General features: G+C 39.7%; 1 protein-coding gene across 5 annotated transcripts in view; it reads left to right on the forward strand.

Moving 5' to 3' along the window:
• Positions 1–14,334, forward strand: part of fgf12a (fibroblast growth factor 12a) — a 97,756-nt gene that overhangs the window by 24,131 nt on the left and 59,291 nt on the right. Inside the window, exons 1-2 of one of the 5 annotated variants that reach the window (XM_072912320.1) lie at positions 4,684–5,546; positions 5,614–5,687. The exons of 2 other annotated variants lie outside the window; for them this stretch is intronic. In XM_072912320.1, the coding sequence (XP_072768421.1) occupies positions 5,312–5,546; positions 5,614–5,687 (309 nt within the window). In that variant the 5' untranslated portion in view covers positions 4,684–5,311. Of the gene's footprint in view, positions 1–4,683; positions 5,547–5,613; positions 5,688–6,216; positions 6,265–14,334 lie in introns of those variants that run through there. 2 more of the 5 variants (XM_061927739.2, XM_061927740.2) reach the window with 2 other exon arrangements.

Below are 14,334 nucleotides of genomic sequence, written 5' to 3' on the forward strand. Positions count from 1 at the left end.
CGTTATATGAGGCATAAATAACCAACTGAGAACGTGCCTGGTATGCTAACGTAACATTATGGTAAGAGTCATTCAAATAACTATAACATATAGAACATGCTATACGTTTACCAAACAATCTGTCACTCCTAATCGCTAAATCCCATGAAATCTTATACGTCTAGTCTCTTACGTGAATGAGATAAATAATATTATTTGATATTTTACGGTAATGTGTTAATAATTTCACACATAAGTCGCTCCGGAGTATAAGTCGCACCCCCGGCCAAACTATGAAAAAAACTGCGACTTATAGTCCGAAAAATACGGTATATATGTTCATTTGTATGTGCTGACACATGCATTTTAACATAGTATTTCTTTTTTTCTGTGCATTTGTCCCCCCACAATACACATTGAAAATGTAACGACTGTAGGCCTACCTTTGTAAATGAGATAGAAGTATTCCAATGATTATATCTACAACCTTTCTTCATATCCTTTAGCACATAACGCCCACAAAACAAATCACATTTTGCCCTTTGCTCTGTGTTATACAGTAGATGTCGAAACAAGTAGTTTGATAATATTGTGTATCATTCTTTGTAATCTTTGTCATTTATTTTGCTATATGCTGAGAAGGTAAAATGTCAATGAATGAAGGACATAATACCACAAACTTATTCCTAGCCTCTGATTGTAATATAATTGCAAATGTCCCTAAGTAGCTCACTGTCCTCCAAAGCGTGCAGTGTCAATGCTTGTTCCTGCAAAACAGATGTCGTGGCTTGGATTCCTGGTGCGGGAGTTGTGTCGAGAAGGCTTGCTAATTTATGTTTTAATCATGTCAAATTTGTTATTTTGCACTGAAAAAAATAATTATTGAGCAATGTATTTCCCATTAAATCGTTTTAGTCCAAAACATGCATTACATTTGTTTAAATTTTGAGTGAAATAGTGTGAAATATACTTCACACAAAATAGAAAGTGTGGACAATTGTTGGGGCTGCATTTAGGGCCCTAATTTGGATTTTGAACACCTATTTTCTACGTCTATTAACTCAGTCTTCCGTGTTACCTCAGAGTGTTCAGTGTAACTGTCTTCTATGTTCCATAACGTGTGGAGTGGTTATTTTTCGCCAAGTCACTCCCCCTTATGGGTTGTACCTTATTATCATAAATGTTTATGTTAAAGTTAGTACCAAGATACCCATAGTCCATCCATCCATTTTCTACCGCTTGTCCTTTTTGGGGTCGCGGGGGGTGCTGGAGCTTATCTCAGCTGTGTTGCCAATCAACCTATCCCCAGGTGCATGTTTTTGGCGGGGGGAGGAATGTTATACCAATTAAATTAAATGTTTATGTTTATTTTACATTTATTTACGCTAATCAAATTAGATTTGAATATATCACCCCAAAGAGTGGCTTGGATCAGGTTTTTGAGTGTACAGTACCACCTCAGAAAAGGCTCAGCTCTCCAAGTACCACCATAATGACAACATTAAAAAACGGTAGTGTAGTAGACCTAAGTATTCATTAAGTACCACCATAATGACAACATTTAAATACAGTAGTGTAGTAGACCTAAGTATTCCTTAAGTACCACCATAATGACAACATTGAAATACAGTAGTGTAGTAGACCTAAGTATTCATTAAGTACCACCATAATGACAATATTAAAATACAGTAGCATAGTAGACCTAAGTAATCGTTAAAAACAAGGCAGAGGTTTTATTTAACAAGTATATTTAATATTTTGGCCGCTGTAACATTACACACAGTAACACTGTGTTTGAATATAGGAACATAAAACACTGTACTTTAATTGGCGTGCCACTAGATGGATCCCACGTACCTCAAGTGATACACGTACTACAGTTTGAGAATCACCAAAGTTCAGTTCAGTTCCAGTGTCAGTGGAACATACAATGCAATGTAATGCATCACATATTTCCACTTGTTTCATTACAGCACGTCCGAAAAGGAGTAGGAGGAAGCTGAGCTTATTTAATCCTACCCCTTTTCATACCATAGCAGTTTTATCCCATTTCCAAGAACAGTGAATAAATAAATAATATACCATAATGCAGCTGACCAGCGACCCCGAAAGGGACAAGCGGTAGAAAATGGATGGATGGAAGTAAACAAATATTAAATACATAAATAATTTTTGTCTAAAAAAAAAAAGGGTTGAAGATGTTCATCATAATTATTGTTGTGTGTACTTTGTGAACACTTGTAGTTTGAACAGTCTCTTAAACTGAATCATATTGGTGCTTTGTTGGATTTCTTTGCTTAATCCGTTCCACAATTTAATTCTACATACAGATATACTAAAGGTTTTAAGTGTTGTACGTGCATACAAATGTTTTAAATCTAAGGTTCTATTTGTCCTCTTTTGTTGAGAATAATTGTTGTACATTCTTGGCTAGCAGGTTAGGGTTTACATCATTTTAGATGTTTGCAATTTTACCAAATCAATGAATTTCAATATTTGTGATTCAATAAATAAAGTGTTTGTATGTTCTCTATATCCAACATGATGTATTATTATAACTGATCTTTTTTGTAATACAGTTAGTGAATGAAGTGTACTTTTGTAGTTATTTCCCATATTTCTACACAATAACTCAGATATGTAACACTAGTGAGCAGTAGACAATATGAAGTGATTTTTGGTACAGAACATATTTTGCTTTATTCATTATTCATTTGTTTCTTGCTACTTTATGTTGTATATTTTTATATGACATTTCCAGTTGATTTTTATCATCTATTATTACACCCAAAAATGTGTTTTCTTTGAACCTTTCAATGTCTACTGTGTCTAAAGTAGATGACTATATATAGGGGCTTTGACTCATGTCCTAAGTAGTGTGATGTTTGCCATTCTTACTTTCATCACATCTTTAATGCATGCCACTGTAAATCCACATGTTTAGTCTGAATGTACAAACCCTGTTTCCATATGAGTTGGGAAATTGTGTTAGATGTAAATATAAACGAAATACAATGATTTGCAAATCCTTTTCAACCCATATTCAATTGAATGCACTACAAAGACAACATATTTGATGTTCAAACTCATAAACTTTATTTTTTTTTTTACAAATAATAATTAACTTAGAATTTCATGGCTGCAACACGTGCCAAAGTAGTTGGGAAAGGGTATGTTCACCACTGTGTTACATGGCCTTTCCTTTGAACAACACTCAGTAAACGTTTGGGAACTAAGGAGATACATTTTTTAAGCTTCTCAGGTGGAATTCTTTCCCATTCTTGCTTGATGTACAGCTTAAGTTGTTCAACAGTCCGGGGGTCTCCGTTGTGGTATTTTAGGATTCATAATGCGCCACACATTTTCAATGGGAGACAGGTCTGGACTACAGGCAGGCCAGTCTAGTACCCGCACTCTTTTACTATGAAGCCACTTTGATGTAACACGTGGCTTGGCATTGTCTTGCTTGGATGGCAACATATGTTGCTCCAAAAGCTGTATTTACCTTTCAGCATTAATGGCGCCTTCACAGATGTGTAAGTTACCCATGTCTTGGGCACTAATACACCCCCATACCATCACAGATGCTGGCTTTTCAACTGTGCGCCTATAACAATCCAGATGGTTCTTTTCCTCTTTTGTCCGGAGGACACGACGTCCACAGTTTCCAAAAACAATTCGAAATGTGGACTTGTCAGACCACAGAACACTTTTCCACTTTGTATTAGTCCATCTTAGATGAGCTCAGGCCCAGCAAAGCTGACGGTGTTTCTGGGTGTTGTTGATAAACGGTTTTCGCCTTGCATAGGAGAGTTTTAACTTGCACTTACAGATGTAGCGACCAACTGTAGTTACTGACAGTGGGTTTCTGAAGTGTTCCTGAGCCCATGAGGTGATATCTTTTACACACTGATGTCGCTTGTTGATGCAGTACAGCCTGAGGGATCGAAGGTCACGGGCTTAGCTGCTTACGTGCAGTGATATCTCCAGATTCTCTGAACCCTTTGATGATATTACGGACCGTAGATGATGAAATCCCTAAATTCCTTGCAATAGCTGGTTGAGAAAGGTTTTTCTTAAACTGTTGAACAATTTGCTCACGCATTTGTTGACAAAGTGGTGACCCTTGCCCCATCCTTGTTTGTGAATGACTGAGCATTTCATGGAATCTACTTTTATACCCAATCATGGCACCCACCTGTTCCAAATTTGCCTGTTCACCTGTAGGATGTTCCAAATAAGTGTTTGATGAGCATTCCTCAACTTTATCAGTATTTATTGCCACCTTTCCCAACTTCTTTGTCACATGGCATCAAATTCTAAAGTTAATGATTATTTGAAAAAAAAAAAAAAAAAGTTTATCAATTTGGACATCAAATATGTTTTTTTTGTAGCATATTCAATTTAATATGGGTTGAAAATGATTTGCAAATCATTGTATTCCGTCTATATTTACATCTAACACAATTTCCCAACTCATGTGGAAACGGTGTGTATATTCAGATGTTTTCCACTTTGCTTCTTGTAGCATGGCAGAATTCCGAATACAATCACGTATGGTTGCGTTAAAAGAGTTGGAGAGAGGGAGAGTGGGGAGGAGAAGGAAGGAGGGGGAGAGTGAGAGAGAGAGAGGGAGGGGGAAGTGGGGGCAGGGGGCGGGGGGGTTTATAGAGCTTTCACTTTCCCTTTCGGCGATGGAACAAACCCACAGCATCCACGCACCGGAACACACGGAAGAATGATAGCACTCTCTGACTAATTGTTGCTTGATACGGAGATCTCTCCCCTTCTCCTGCATCCACCTCCCCTGCAGCCCCCCCCTCCCGGTGCCATCGTTGGAACCGAAGCGTGCATGCATGGGCTCGTCTGAGCTCACAGCACATTGGAGCCACTGCGTCCCTCTTCCTTTTCTGCGCATGGATTCAAAAGGACCTTTTTTTTTTTGCAGCCCTGATAATAATTTCTTAAAAGAACCAGAAGAAGCAGGGATAAGGGGGGGAAGGCTGATGTGCCGCTGAGGGGCTGGGAAGCGTGCTGGTCACCTGGAGTGTTTCCACTGACACGCAGCTGCACCAACTTATCAACACTGTTGCATGTCGCTGGCAAGCCGGGGATTTATAGCAAGTCCCGACAGCAGAACAAAGTTGTCCATCACGCAAAGATGCAAGCTGAATCTCAATGATGTTCCGGACTTCTTCATCACAATGACATTTGGCTGAAACCTTTCTGGGCCGACACTCTTTTTGCATGATCTGCAGCAGGTGACAACCTCAGCCCAACTAGACTCTTGCCTGTTTTTCTTTAAAAAAAAGACTCGGTTCAGTTCTGGGAGATGGCTGCGATCGCCAGCTCTCTGATCCGCCAGAAACGGCAGGCGAGGGAATCAAACAGCGACCGCGTGTCCACGTCGAAGCGTCGGCCCAGCCCCAGCAAGGACCCCCGCTCGCTTTGCGAGAGGCATTTTTTGGGGGTCTTCAGCAAAGTGCGCTTCTGCAGCGGCAAGAAAAGACCCGTGCGCCGGCGACCAGGTCAGTGCCGTAGCCCCGATACCACGCCGCCACCTAACCAATCTCATGTGTGTGAATGGACACCCCCCCACCTCCCTCCACACCTCCTTCCACGAACCCAACCCAAACCCTCCCCCGCCCCTCTTTGGAGCAGCTGAGGCATTGTGCTGCAGTCACTGGCTTCCATCTGACCCACACAATGTAGAAGCAACCTGTTCCATTTTGGCAGCAGCCTGGAAGTGCAGAACATGTCTCGGCTGTGACGTCACCCCAGACACACCTTCCCCCTTTTTGTAAACAAATTGAACCCCCTCCCTCCCTAAGAGGTTGTCAATTCCCTAATTCCAAATGAGTGCTGATTGGGGAGGGGGATAAATTGCACCGCAGTGCACCACAAGGCTCTTTTCAGATGAAATGTTTTAATGGTAAATGTTTATTGCAGAGTGGGAGCTTTACTGCAGTGGAGAGGGTATAGCCTCAGTGATTAAGAGCTACTCTGCTTTTATTGATGGTTGTGTTTGTGCAAAAAAAAAGTCACACAAAGGTAGAGTAAAAAAAAAAAAATATATATATATATTTGGCAGGTAGGTATGTATAACTCCTTGTTAATGTCGACCACCCCATCATTTTTCTTCATATAAGCCCATTCACTGGATTTAAAAAGATCTCTTCTGCCTGTTTTAAAAGACTGTTTCTCCTTCTGTCCCAACCTCCACCCCTACTTGGTAAGACGCACCTTCGAAACCTCCACAGGTGTCCCATAAGGGCTGCAGGCTAGGTCAGTAGCTCAGCCTCCATCCGTGTGTGCTGTGTTTCTTCTCGTCTCCACCCCATCTTTGCGCCGCCCCCCCCTCCCCTTCCTCTTTTTTCTGGGCCGGGGAGGGACACATTGAGGAAAGGGGGGGGAATCCGTTGGGCTTCAACACCTGTCTGATTGCTGACTTTTATTTTTTTTTCCATCTCTTTGTGTGGCTGTCTTAAAAAACAAACAAAACAAAAAAACGATTCCTTAGCTCCGCCTCCTCACTTTATTTCTGCTTCTTTTTTTTTGGTTAATGTTGAATCCTCCCTCCTAAGTCTATTTATTGTATATAGGTGTTTATTGGTGTGTTCCCCCACCCCCTGCTGTTAGAGCAGGGGATCATTCACCATTTCACGGCCATGACACCATTGTCAGCGTGCCTATATGTCTTGTCCTGTATTAGTATGAAGTACATGTCTTGACCTTTTTATGCAGCTCCCCTCATGTTTCACATGGCAACACTTGCTGTGTGCCCTGGACTTCTTTCACAACACTCTCACTGCTAAATTATTGGAAGCCGTCAACAACATTTATGGAAGTGTGCTGATCGCATGTAATTTACTGTCGTGTGCGCTCCCGTGCACCTTTCATGCAAATGCACACACACTTTCTCTTACACTCACACACCTCACCCTGGCCTGTGATGGAGGATGAGGGGCCTGTCCCAGGAATGGATAGCCCGACCACAGGGGTAGGTGAGTTGGCGATTGAGTAGACAAAAGAAAGCCATTAGAATTGTAAATTATGCAGATTATTATGATCATACCAATGCTCTTTTTATTCAATTAAAAACATTAAAACTGCATGATCTTGTTGACCTCAACACTGCTATTGTGACATATAAAGCTGCCTCGGTGTCTACGGGAGAGGTTCAAATCCAGGGAGAGTACATACGACCTCAGAGGTTCATCAGTCTTTAAGAAAGTAAACAAGAACTAGTTTAAAAAGTAGATGTGTTTCTGTCAGGGTGGTTCATCTGTAGAACAGCGTGGAAAATTCCTTCAAATGTTCCAGTTCCATTCACACATTTAAAAACCAATGTCTTAAAAAAATATATCGCTCTGGAATCAACAGCAGTAGTTAATACTATGATCAATATTAATTACAAAACTAAATATGGGACATAAATAATAATGGAATTATAAGTGTTCGTATATAGTATATTATTGGTACAAATGTTTAACCAACACGTGTACAGGGATATTTCACATGTCTTTACTGTGTATATATTTGAACAGTCTTTATGTTGTGTTTAAGGTGTATTTATAATATGTTGTGTAAAGGAAATTTCACATTTCTATGAAGCTCAAGATCAGAGCCCAATGTGTCTTGGTTTGGCTACATATTTTATTTGAGAGTGTTCACAGGGTTAGGCCAAATAAGTGCTCAACTTCAGCCTATAACCTTTCGGTCTGTAAAATTGTAAATTTATGTAAAACTGTTTGTTTTGTTGACCGCTGACCGAAGAAATAAACTAAACTAAACTAAACATCGGGCACATATTTGGCTCATAGTGCCTGAATTAAGCTATAAAGTAAAATATACATTTTGCAGTGCAACCTTTGAAAATGAGTGAGGTCATGCACCTTAGAATTCAAATACGTTTTTGGGGCATTTTTCGTATCAGAAAAATCCTTAGTTTGAACTGTAGTCGTGTATGAGCCTTCAGCTCAGTGAGCATCTGAAAGCATAAGTCCTCAAACGCTTTACAAAAAGTACCATCGCAAAAATATATTGCCTTGCAAGTACCACCGTTTTTGTTGCCTCTGCTTGAGGACCCCTTACCTATAGATCCTGTATAAAATGGTTTTAACTTAAACTGGCTTTAAAGGGACCTTACTGTGCAATACTAAAACACTCAAATATTACAGTTGAGTGCCGCGAATAGCTATCTGGCAGTTTGCACTGTTATAATCGCTAGCGGACAATTAGAGTGCCAATCGCTAGCCATCTTAAATGCTAACATAAATGTAAAAATATAGTGAAACCTCAATTCATGGTTTTTGAGCAGGGTTTGTAAATAGAACGTTTTTATATCGAAGCAAATTCCTCCATTAAAAAGTCCATATTTGAGTAAAGGTTTGTACACTTTGAACACAATGTAAAGCGCTGTACAGAACTGTATATCAAACATTACAATGGGTTGATAAGTCAACTACACTGGAAAGGAACTTCATATGGCCCCATTTGTCGTGGTTTACCTGACACATGAAACGTGACAAATTGGAGGGATTCACTATCCACTTAAGCTGCCAGACGGCAATAGAGTATTGAATATCTTAAAATGTGTTTTGTGGCAATTCCAACTTTGACCACAGCGTCAGTTGCTATGTAGAGTGGCACTTTTTCAGCAGGCTGCATTGCAAAATTAGTAACCCCCGCCCCCCCCACCTTCCTCTGACGCGAGATACACCCAAGAGTGAGGCCATATGAATCCCTTCTATGCTGTATCTATTTAATAACAAAGCAAAAAAAAAAATGAGTAGCTGAACTGTCGTCCTCTGTAGCTACCGACAAAACACACACATTGTTACTAGCCCTGTGGTGCACTCACTGTTTAAAATCACAACATTCCTTAGCTGGAACATCCAGGTCGCTACAATGATTATGAATAGAAATTAAAATCCACTTAAACTTCTTGGGTAATCTTCTTGGCATACAGCTGAAGGAAGGGGGAAGAAGTCATGTCGACAATACTGTGGATACTGCCTGAGTGTTTCAAACCACACATCACTTGTCTATTGCTTTCTTTGGACTCATATTGAGCTAGAAGAGGTGGAACAATTCTGTAAAAAAGCTAAGAAAAAAACACTTAAAAAGCGCACTGCTGTGCTGACTGATCTGCTGACAGAGATCAATAAGTGGATGCACTGCAGGCACACAATGAAACCTTCGTACACGAAGACAAGGTTCTTACAACAAAGCATATTTTTTTTCAATCTGTGGTTCATGAATCGAAAAGTTCGTATAATGAGAGGTTTGTAAATCGAGGTTCCACTGTAAAGTCATTGATTCATGTTTTATTTCAAACTTGCAAGGTACAGTAAGTAGGGTGTCTATGCTACACAGTGTATTGGATTAGTATTGATGTGTATTTAAAGACATATACATTGGTGAAAAAATTGCAGCAGGAATGTAAAATAAATTAGGGCTGTCAAAGTTAAAGTGATAATAATGATTTAACTATAAATTCCTTAAACAAAACCATTAAACATTATTTAACGGATATTAGCCTGCTAGCGTCATGTATTACTGTCTTCCCACATTGTAATGCAGAACAACACATCGACGCGAAGAAACACAAAGCAGAAACAAAGAAAAGTGCAAATAGGTGGGTTGCAGTCACGTGACCTAGAGGCACTTCTGGGTTTCAGGCCATGGCCTAAGCCCCATTAGTCTACTGTTTATTTAACCGAATCTGTGCAGATTTAGGCTTATTTTGAAATGTTTCAAGGCAAATATAAAAACTATCATGAAAACAATATTTTAAATGGGATGGAGTGGAGTTTTACACTCTTAAGAAAAATATTTAAAAAAAAAGATTTAAACCGTTTATCATCACCAAGAGGTTACTACTACCTCACTTCCTTTGACACATACACGGATTTAGAGAAGAAAAGATTGGAGGCACATCATGTCTTTACGTCTGAGGGGTCCACAAATTAAACATTAATCAGTGAAAGACAAAGTTGGATTTATTCGTACATCACTAAGTAACGTATTTGATTGACATAACAATTGCTGCTGTGATCGTGACGCTAATGAGGAAAAAGATAAGTTTGTTTGCAGTTGATTTTCTGCTGCAAATATTAGTCTTATCTCCAATTCATGTCTGCAGTTGTTTTTATGCTGTGAAGTTGATATTTTGGCTATTATTTAGCTGTAGATATCCCTTTTGTTCAGCAATGTTTGCTAGTGATATCAAGATTCAGTTTAGGTTGTTGAGATTTATTTATCAAGTGTATCAATACTATTAAGGATATTTTCTTGATGCTAACAAATATCACCAAAGACGCTATAATGTGGTCATCTGTGTTGAAAAAAGCACTTGTTTTTCCTACACAACAACAACAACAACACATTTTTAGATTATTATGAAAATGGACAATGCAGTGGATTGGACCAACAATGAAAATATTTATTACTAGGACTTAACATGAGTTAGTTTATTTGCAAAAGCAGGTCTTCTAGTTATATTTAAGCATAGCAACCACAAAAGAACACAAACTAATGTGATCTAATGTCATTTATTTAGTTTAGTTCTTCTCTCAAACTGGACTAATATAGTAGAGAATAGACTTGATTGCATCACAGAAAGTGTCTCAAACAAATCAAATGTTCAAACAAATATTTTACGAATTGATCTCTGCAGACACAAGCATGGTCCGATTGTACTCCACAAAAGATGATGAAAGTGATATTTTTAGGAGCCATTTCTTTTGACACACTTTCGTTTATACCCTGACTTTATTACCTTTTTGAACCACTTCTTTGGGGACTCCGTAGAAGCTCTTTCCTATCTCTCTATTTGAACGACTGAAACACCCAAGAACAGAACAGCAATACGGCATTTTCTGATGAAACTTTACACTCTCTCACTTGTTTTAAAGCTACGCTCAAACTGCTTGACCATCGTGTCAATTAAGGCGCAATAAAGAAGAAATCGGATGTGACGTTATATGCAACCCTCCTATTGTATGGCAAAGCTAGCTCCAAAGCACCCGCAAGTGGCTCTCCCATGCTGTAGATGCAGAGAACCCCCCAACTAAGGGAGAACTCACTGGGAAGTCCACATTGAAACAAAAAGTAAGCGTGTGAGAAAGTGTATTGTAATGACCTGCAGGGAAGAAGTCGAGTCAGGGTCGTAAAAGCACTCTCAGATGCTTTATTAACAGCGGTAACAATGACACTCAGCCAGCATAAACACATCGACAGAGCTGCTCAACATTCTTACTCTGTTAAGTCACACTAAACCCAGTCAAACTTCCCCACCTGTCACACACAACAGCACTGTCATTCACACTCGATATGTGAGACAAGAGCACATACAGTGCATCAGGAAAATATTCACAGCACTCCACTTTTTCAGCATTTTGTTATGTTACAGCCTTATTCCAAAATGCAATGAGTTCATTTTTGTCCTCCAAATTCTACATCATGACAATGTGAATTTTTTTTTTTTAAATGATGCAAATTTATTTAAAAAAGCAATTAAAAAAACACGTGTACATATGTATTGACAGCCTTTGCTCAATACTTTGTTGATGCACCTTTGGCAGCCTCAGGTCTTTTTGTATATGATGTCACAAACTTGGCACACCTATCTTTGGACAGTTTCACCCATTCCTCTTTGCAGCACCTCTCAAGCTCCATCAGATGTGATGGGAAGCATTGCTTTTCATCCAGAATGTTTCTCTACATTGCTGCATTCATCTTTCCCTCTACCCTGACTAGTCTCCCAGTTCCTGCAGGTAAAAACATCCCCACACCATGATGCTACCACCACCATGCTTCACTGTAGGGATGGTATTGGCCTGGTGATGAGCGATGCCTGGTTTCCTCCAAACATGACGCCTGGCATTCACGCCAAAGACTTCAATCTTTGTCTCATCAGACCAGAGAATTTAGTTTCTCATGGTCTGAGAGTGTTTCAGGTGCATGTTGGCAAACTTTTTACTAAGAAATGGCTTCGGTCTGGTCACTCTACCAAACAGGCCTGATTGGTGGATTGCTGAAGAGATGGTTGTCCTTCGGGAAGGTTCTCCTCTCTCCACAGAGGATTGCTGTAGATCTGACAGAGTGACCATCAGGTTCTTGGTCACGTCCATGACTAGACTAAGATGAATGCAGCAATGTAGAGAGACATCCTGGATGAAAACCAACACTTCCCAACCTGATGGTGTTTGAGAGGTGCTGCAAAGAGGAATTGTTGAAACTGTCCAAAGATAGGTGTGCCAAGTTTGTGGCATCGTATTCAAAAAGACTTGAGTTTGTAATTTCTGCCAGAGGTGCATCAACAAAGTATTGAGCAAAGGCTGTGAATACTTACGTACATGTGATTTTTTTTTGGTTTATTTTTAATAAATTTGCAAAAGTTTTAAAATAATACTTTTCACATTGTCATTATGGGGTGTTGTCTGTAGAATCGTGAGCACAAAAACACATTTATTCCGTTGTGGAATAAAGCTGTAGCAACACACACTGTATTTTTGTAATTGTCAACAGGGGGCGATCCCAACAGTTGAAATATATTTTCAAGACTTACTGGTCTTTTTCAACATCACATTTTAATGTCAATTATTGGTCCATTTCTATACAATGTAGAAACAAAGGCAACCTGCCAAACTCAGCGTGTCACAGCGGTTGCACACCAACCATTGGCTGATGTCACATCCACTCTTCTATATGCAACATCCTTCCCCATGGTCCTGCTGTGCCTGCAGCAGATGGCCCATGATGCGCTGACATCAGCTCCACATAAAGTTGAAAGAACCGTGTTCAGTAGTCTGCATCTTGAGCCTTCTGCTCTCTGGAGATGTAGTAAAAGGAATTGGGGGCTTTATATTACTTCCCTTTAATGGCCTGACCTCTAAGTTTAGTTATGGAACACACATTATGTTGATATTCTTTCATTTAGCTACCAAACAGACTTTTCCAGCTGGTACTACAATGAAAATAGTCAACACTGGAGCTGCAGAGTATTTTACCTTACGGCTTTTCTTCCATACGTCGGTATCGAGCACCGCCGGATTGCTTTCTCATTTTTTCTCCCTCGACTTTCTCATAAATATGCAGAGGCAAACCTTATTTGCCATTCTGCGCCGCTTTGTTGGCAGAATGTGATATTAGGCATATGTGGTCCACTTATGCATGTTCTTGTATGTGAGAATGAGTTATGCCTAAAAGAGGTGCAAATGTTAGCACATCTTCCACACATCTGCATCATTTGGTCCCTTTTGCCTGCCAGAGAATACAAAATGATTTGTTTGTCTCTCTGCTTTCCCTTCCCCTCGAAAACATCATCTCCGGGGTGAAAAAAGAAGAATTGTATTACAAAACCTCAAACCTTATAGAACAGGATGATGTTAGATGAATGGGGTACTATCTATTACCTGTATAGAGAAAAGATAAAGGTTTTATTAAAGGTTTGCGTGTACTAAAACACATGCAAACCTGATAGCGCACGCAAAGCTGATCGACCAAACGTAGTCCTGCATAGTGGATTGTGTCTGTTTAGTGAGCAGACTAAGGCGTGCAATCCTTCTCTGTCTATATTAATATGCAAAATGTATGCTGATCATGCTCTCGCAATACTGGGAGGACAAACATGCAAATATAACCATTTAGCACGCGCAATGTGATTTATCAACAAGCATCACTGTTTTGCGAACACTATTTCGCGTTTTATTTAGCACATATCAGAAAGACGTGCAAACTGACAGTTCCACACAGGATCAACGATGGACAGGCGAGAATCCTCTGTCCTACATGTTTGTGTGTCAACATTTTGGACGGTCAAAAACAACAAAATATTAGACCTATTGTCTGTTCAGCAATTTCCTTTTATAATTTTATAGCTGGTGGATGACTTCAAGGGCTGATTTAAAATTAATGCATTTTGGTTGTCTGACGGCGTTTTTTTAATTAATGTCGTTCATTTTTATTATTTAGGAAATATTTGACTATATCGCCTACATGAAAATATGTCTTTCGCTATGCATTTTCTCGCGTTTGAGTCATTCCGCACAAATGCGTTGGTGATGTGATCCACAGCCTCGCGCACCGAGTGTTTCTGTTGTCAGAAAAGGTGTTACAAATGCTGGTTCAACACATGACAACAAACACTAATGTGCAGAAGCCCGGTATGCACGCACAATTCTTATTTAAATAAGACTCTCTGCACAACTTTTCAATTACAGTGTTAGTAGATCACAGGCACCACGCCATCTTATTTTTTGCACATGCTGTTTAGCGCATGGTATTTGGATCTTAGTAAATCAGGCCCATCGTTTTCTGGCCGGCATTGCCAGATGTCCAGTCGTTATT

Source organism: Nerophis lumbriciformis, linkage group LG35 (assembly GCF_033978685.3).
Source record: "Nerophis lumbriciformis linkage group LG35, RoL_Nlum_v2.1, whole genome shotgun sequence".
Classification (NCBI taxonomy): domain Eukaryota; kingdom Metazoa; phylum Chordata; class Actinopteri; order Syngnathiformes; family Syngnathidae; genus Nerophis; species Nerophis lumbriciformis.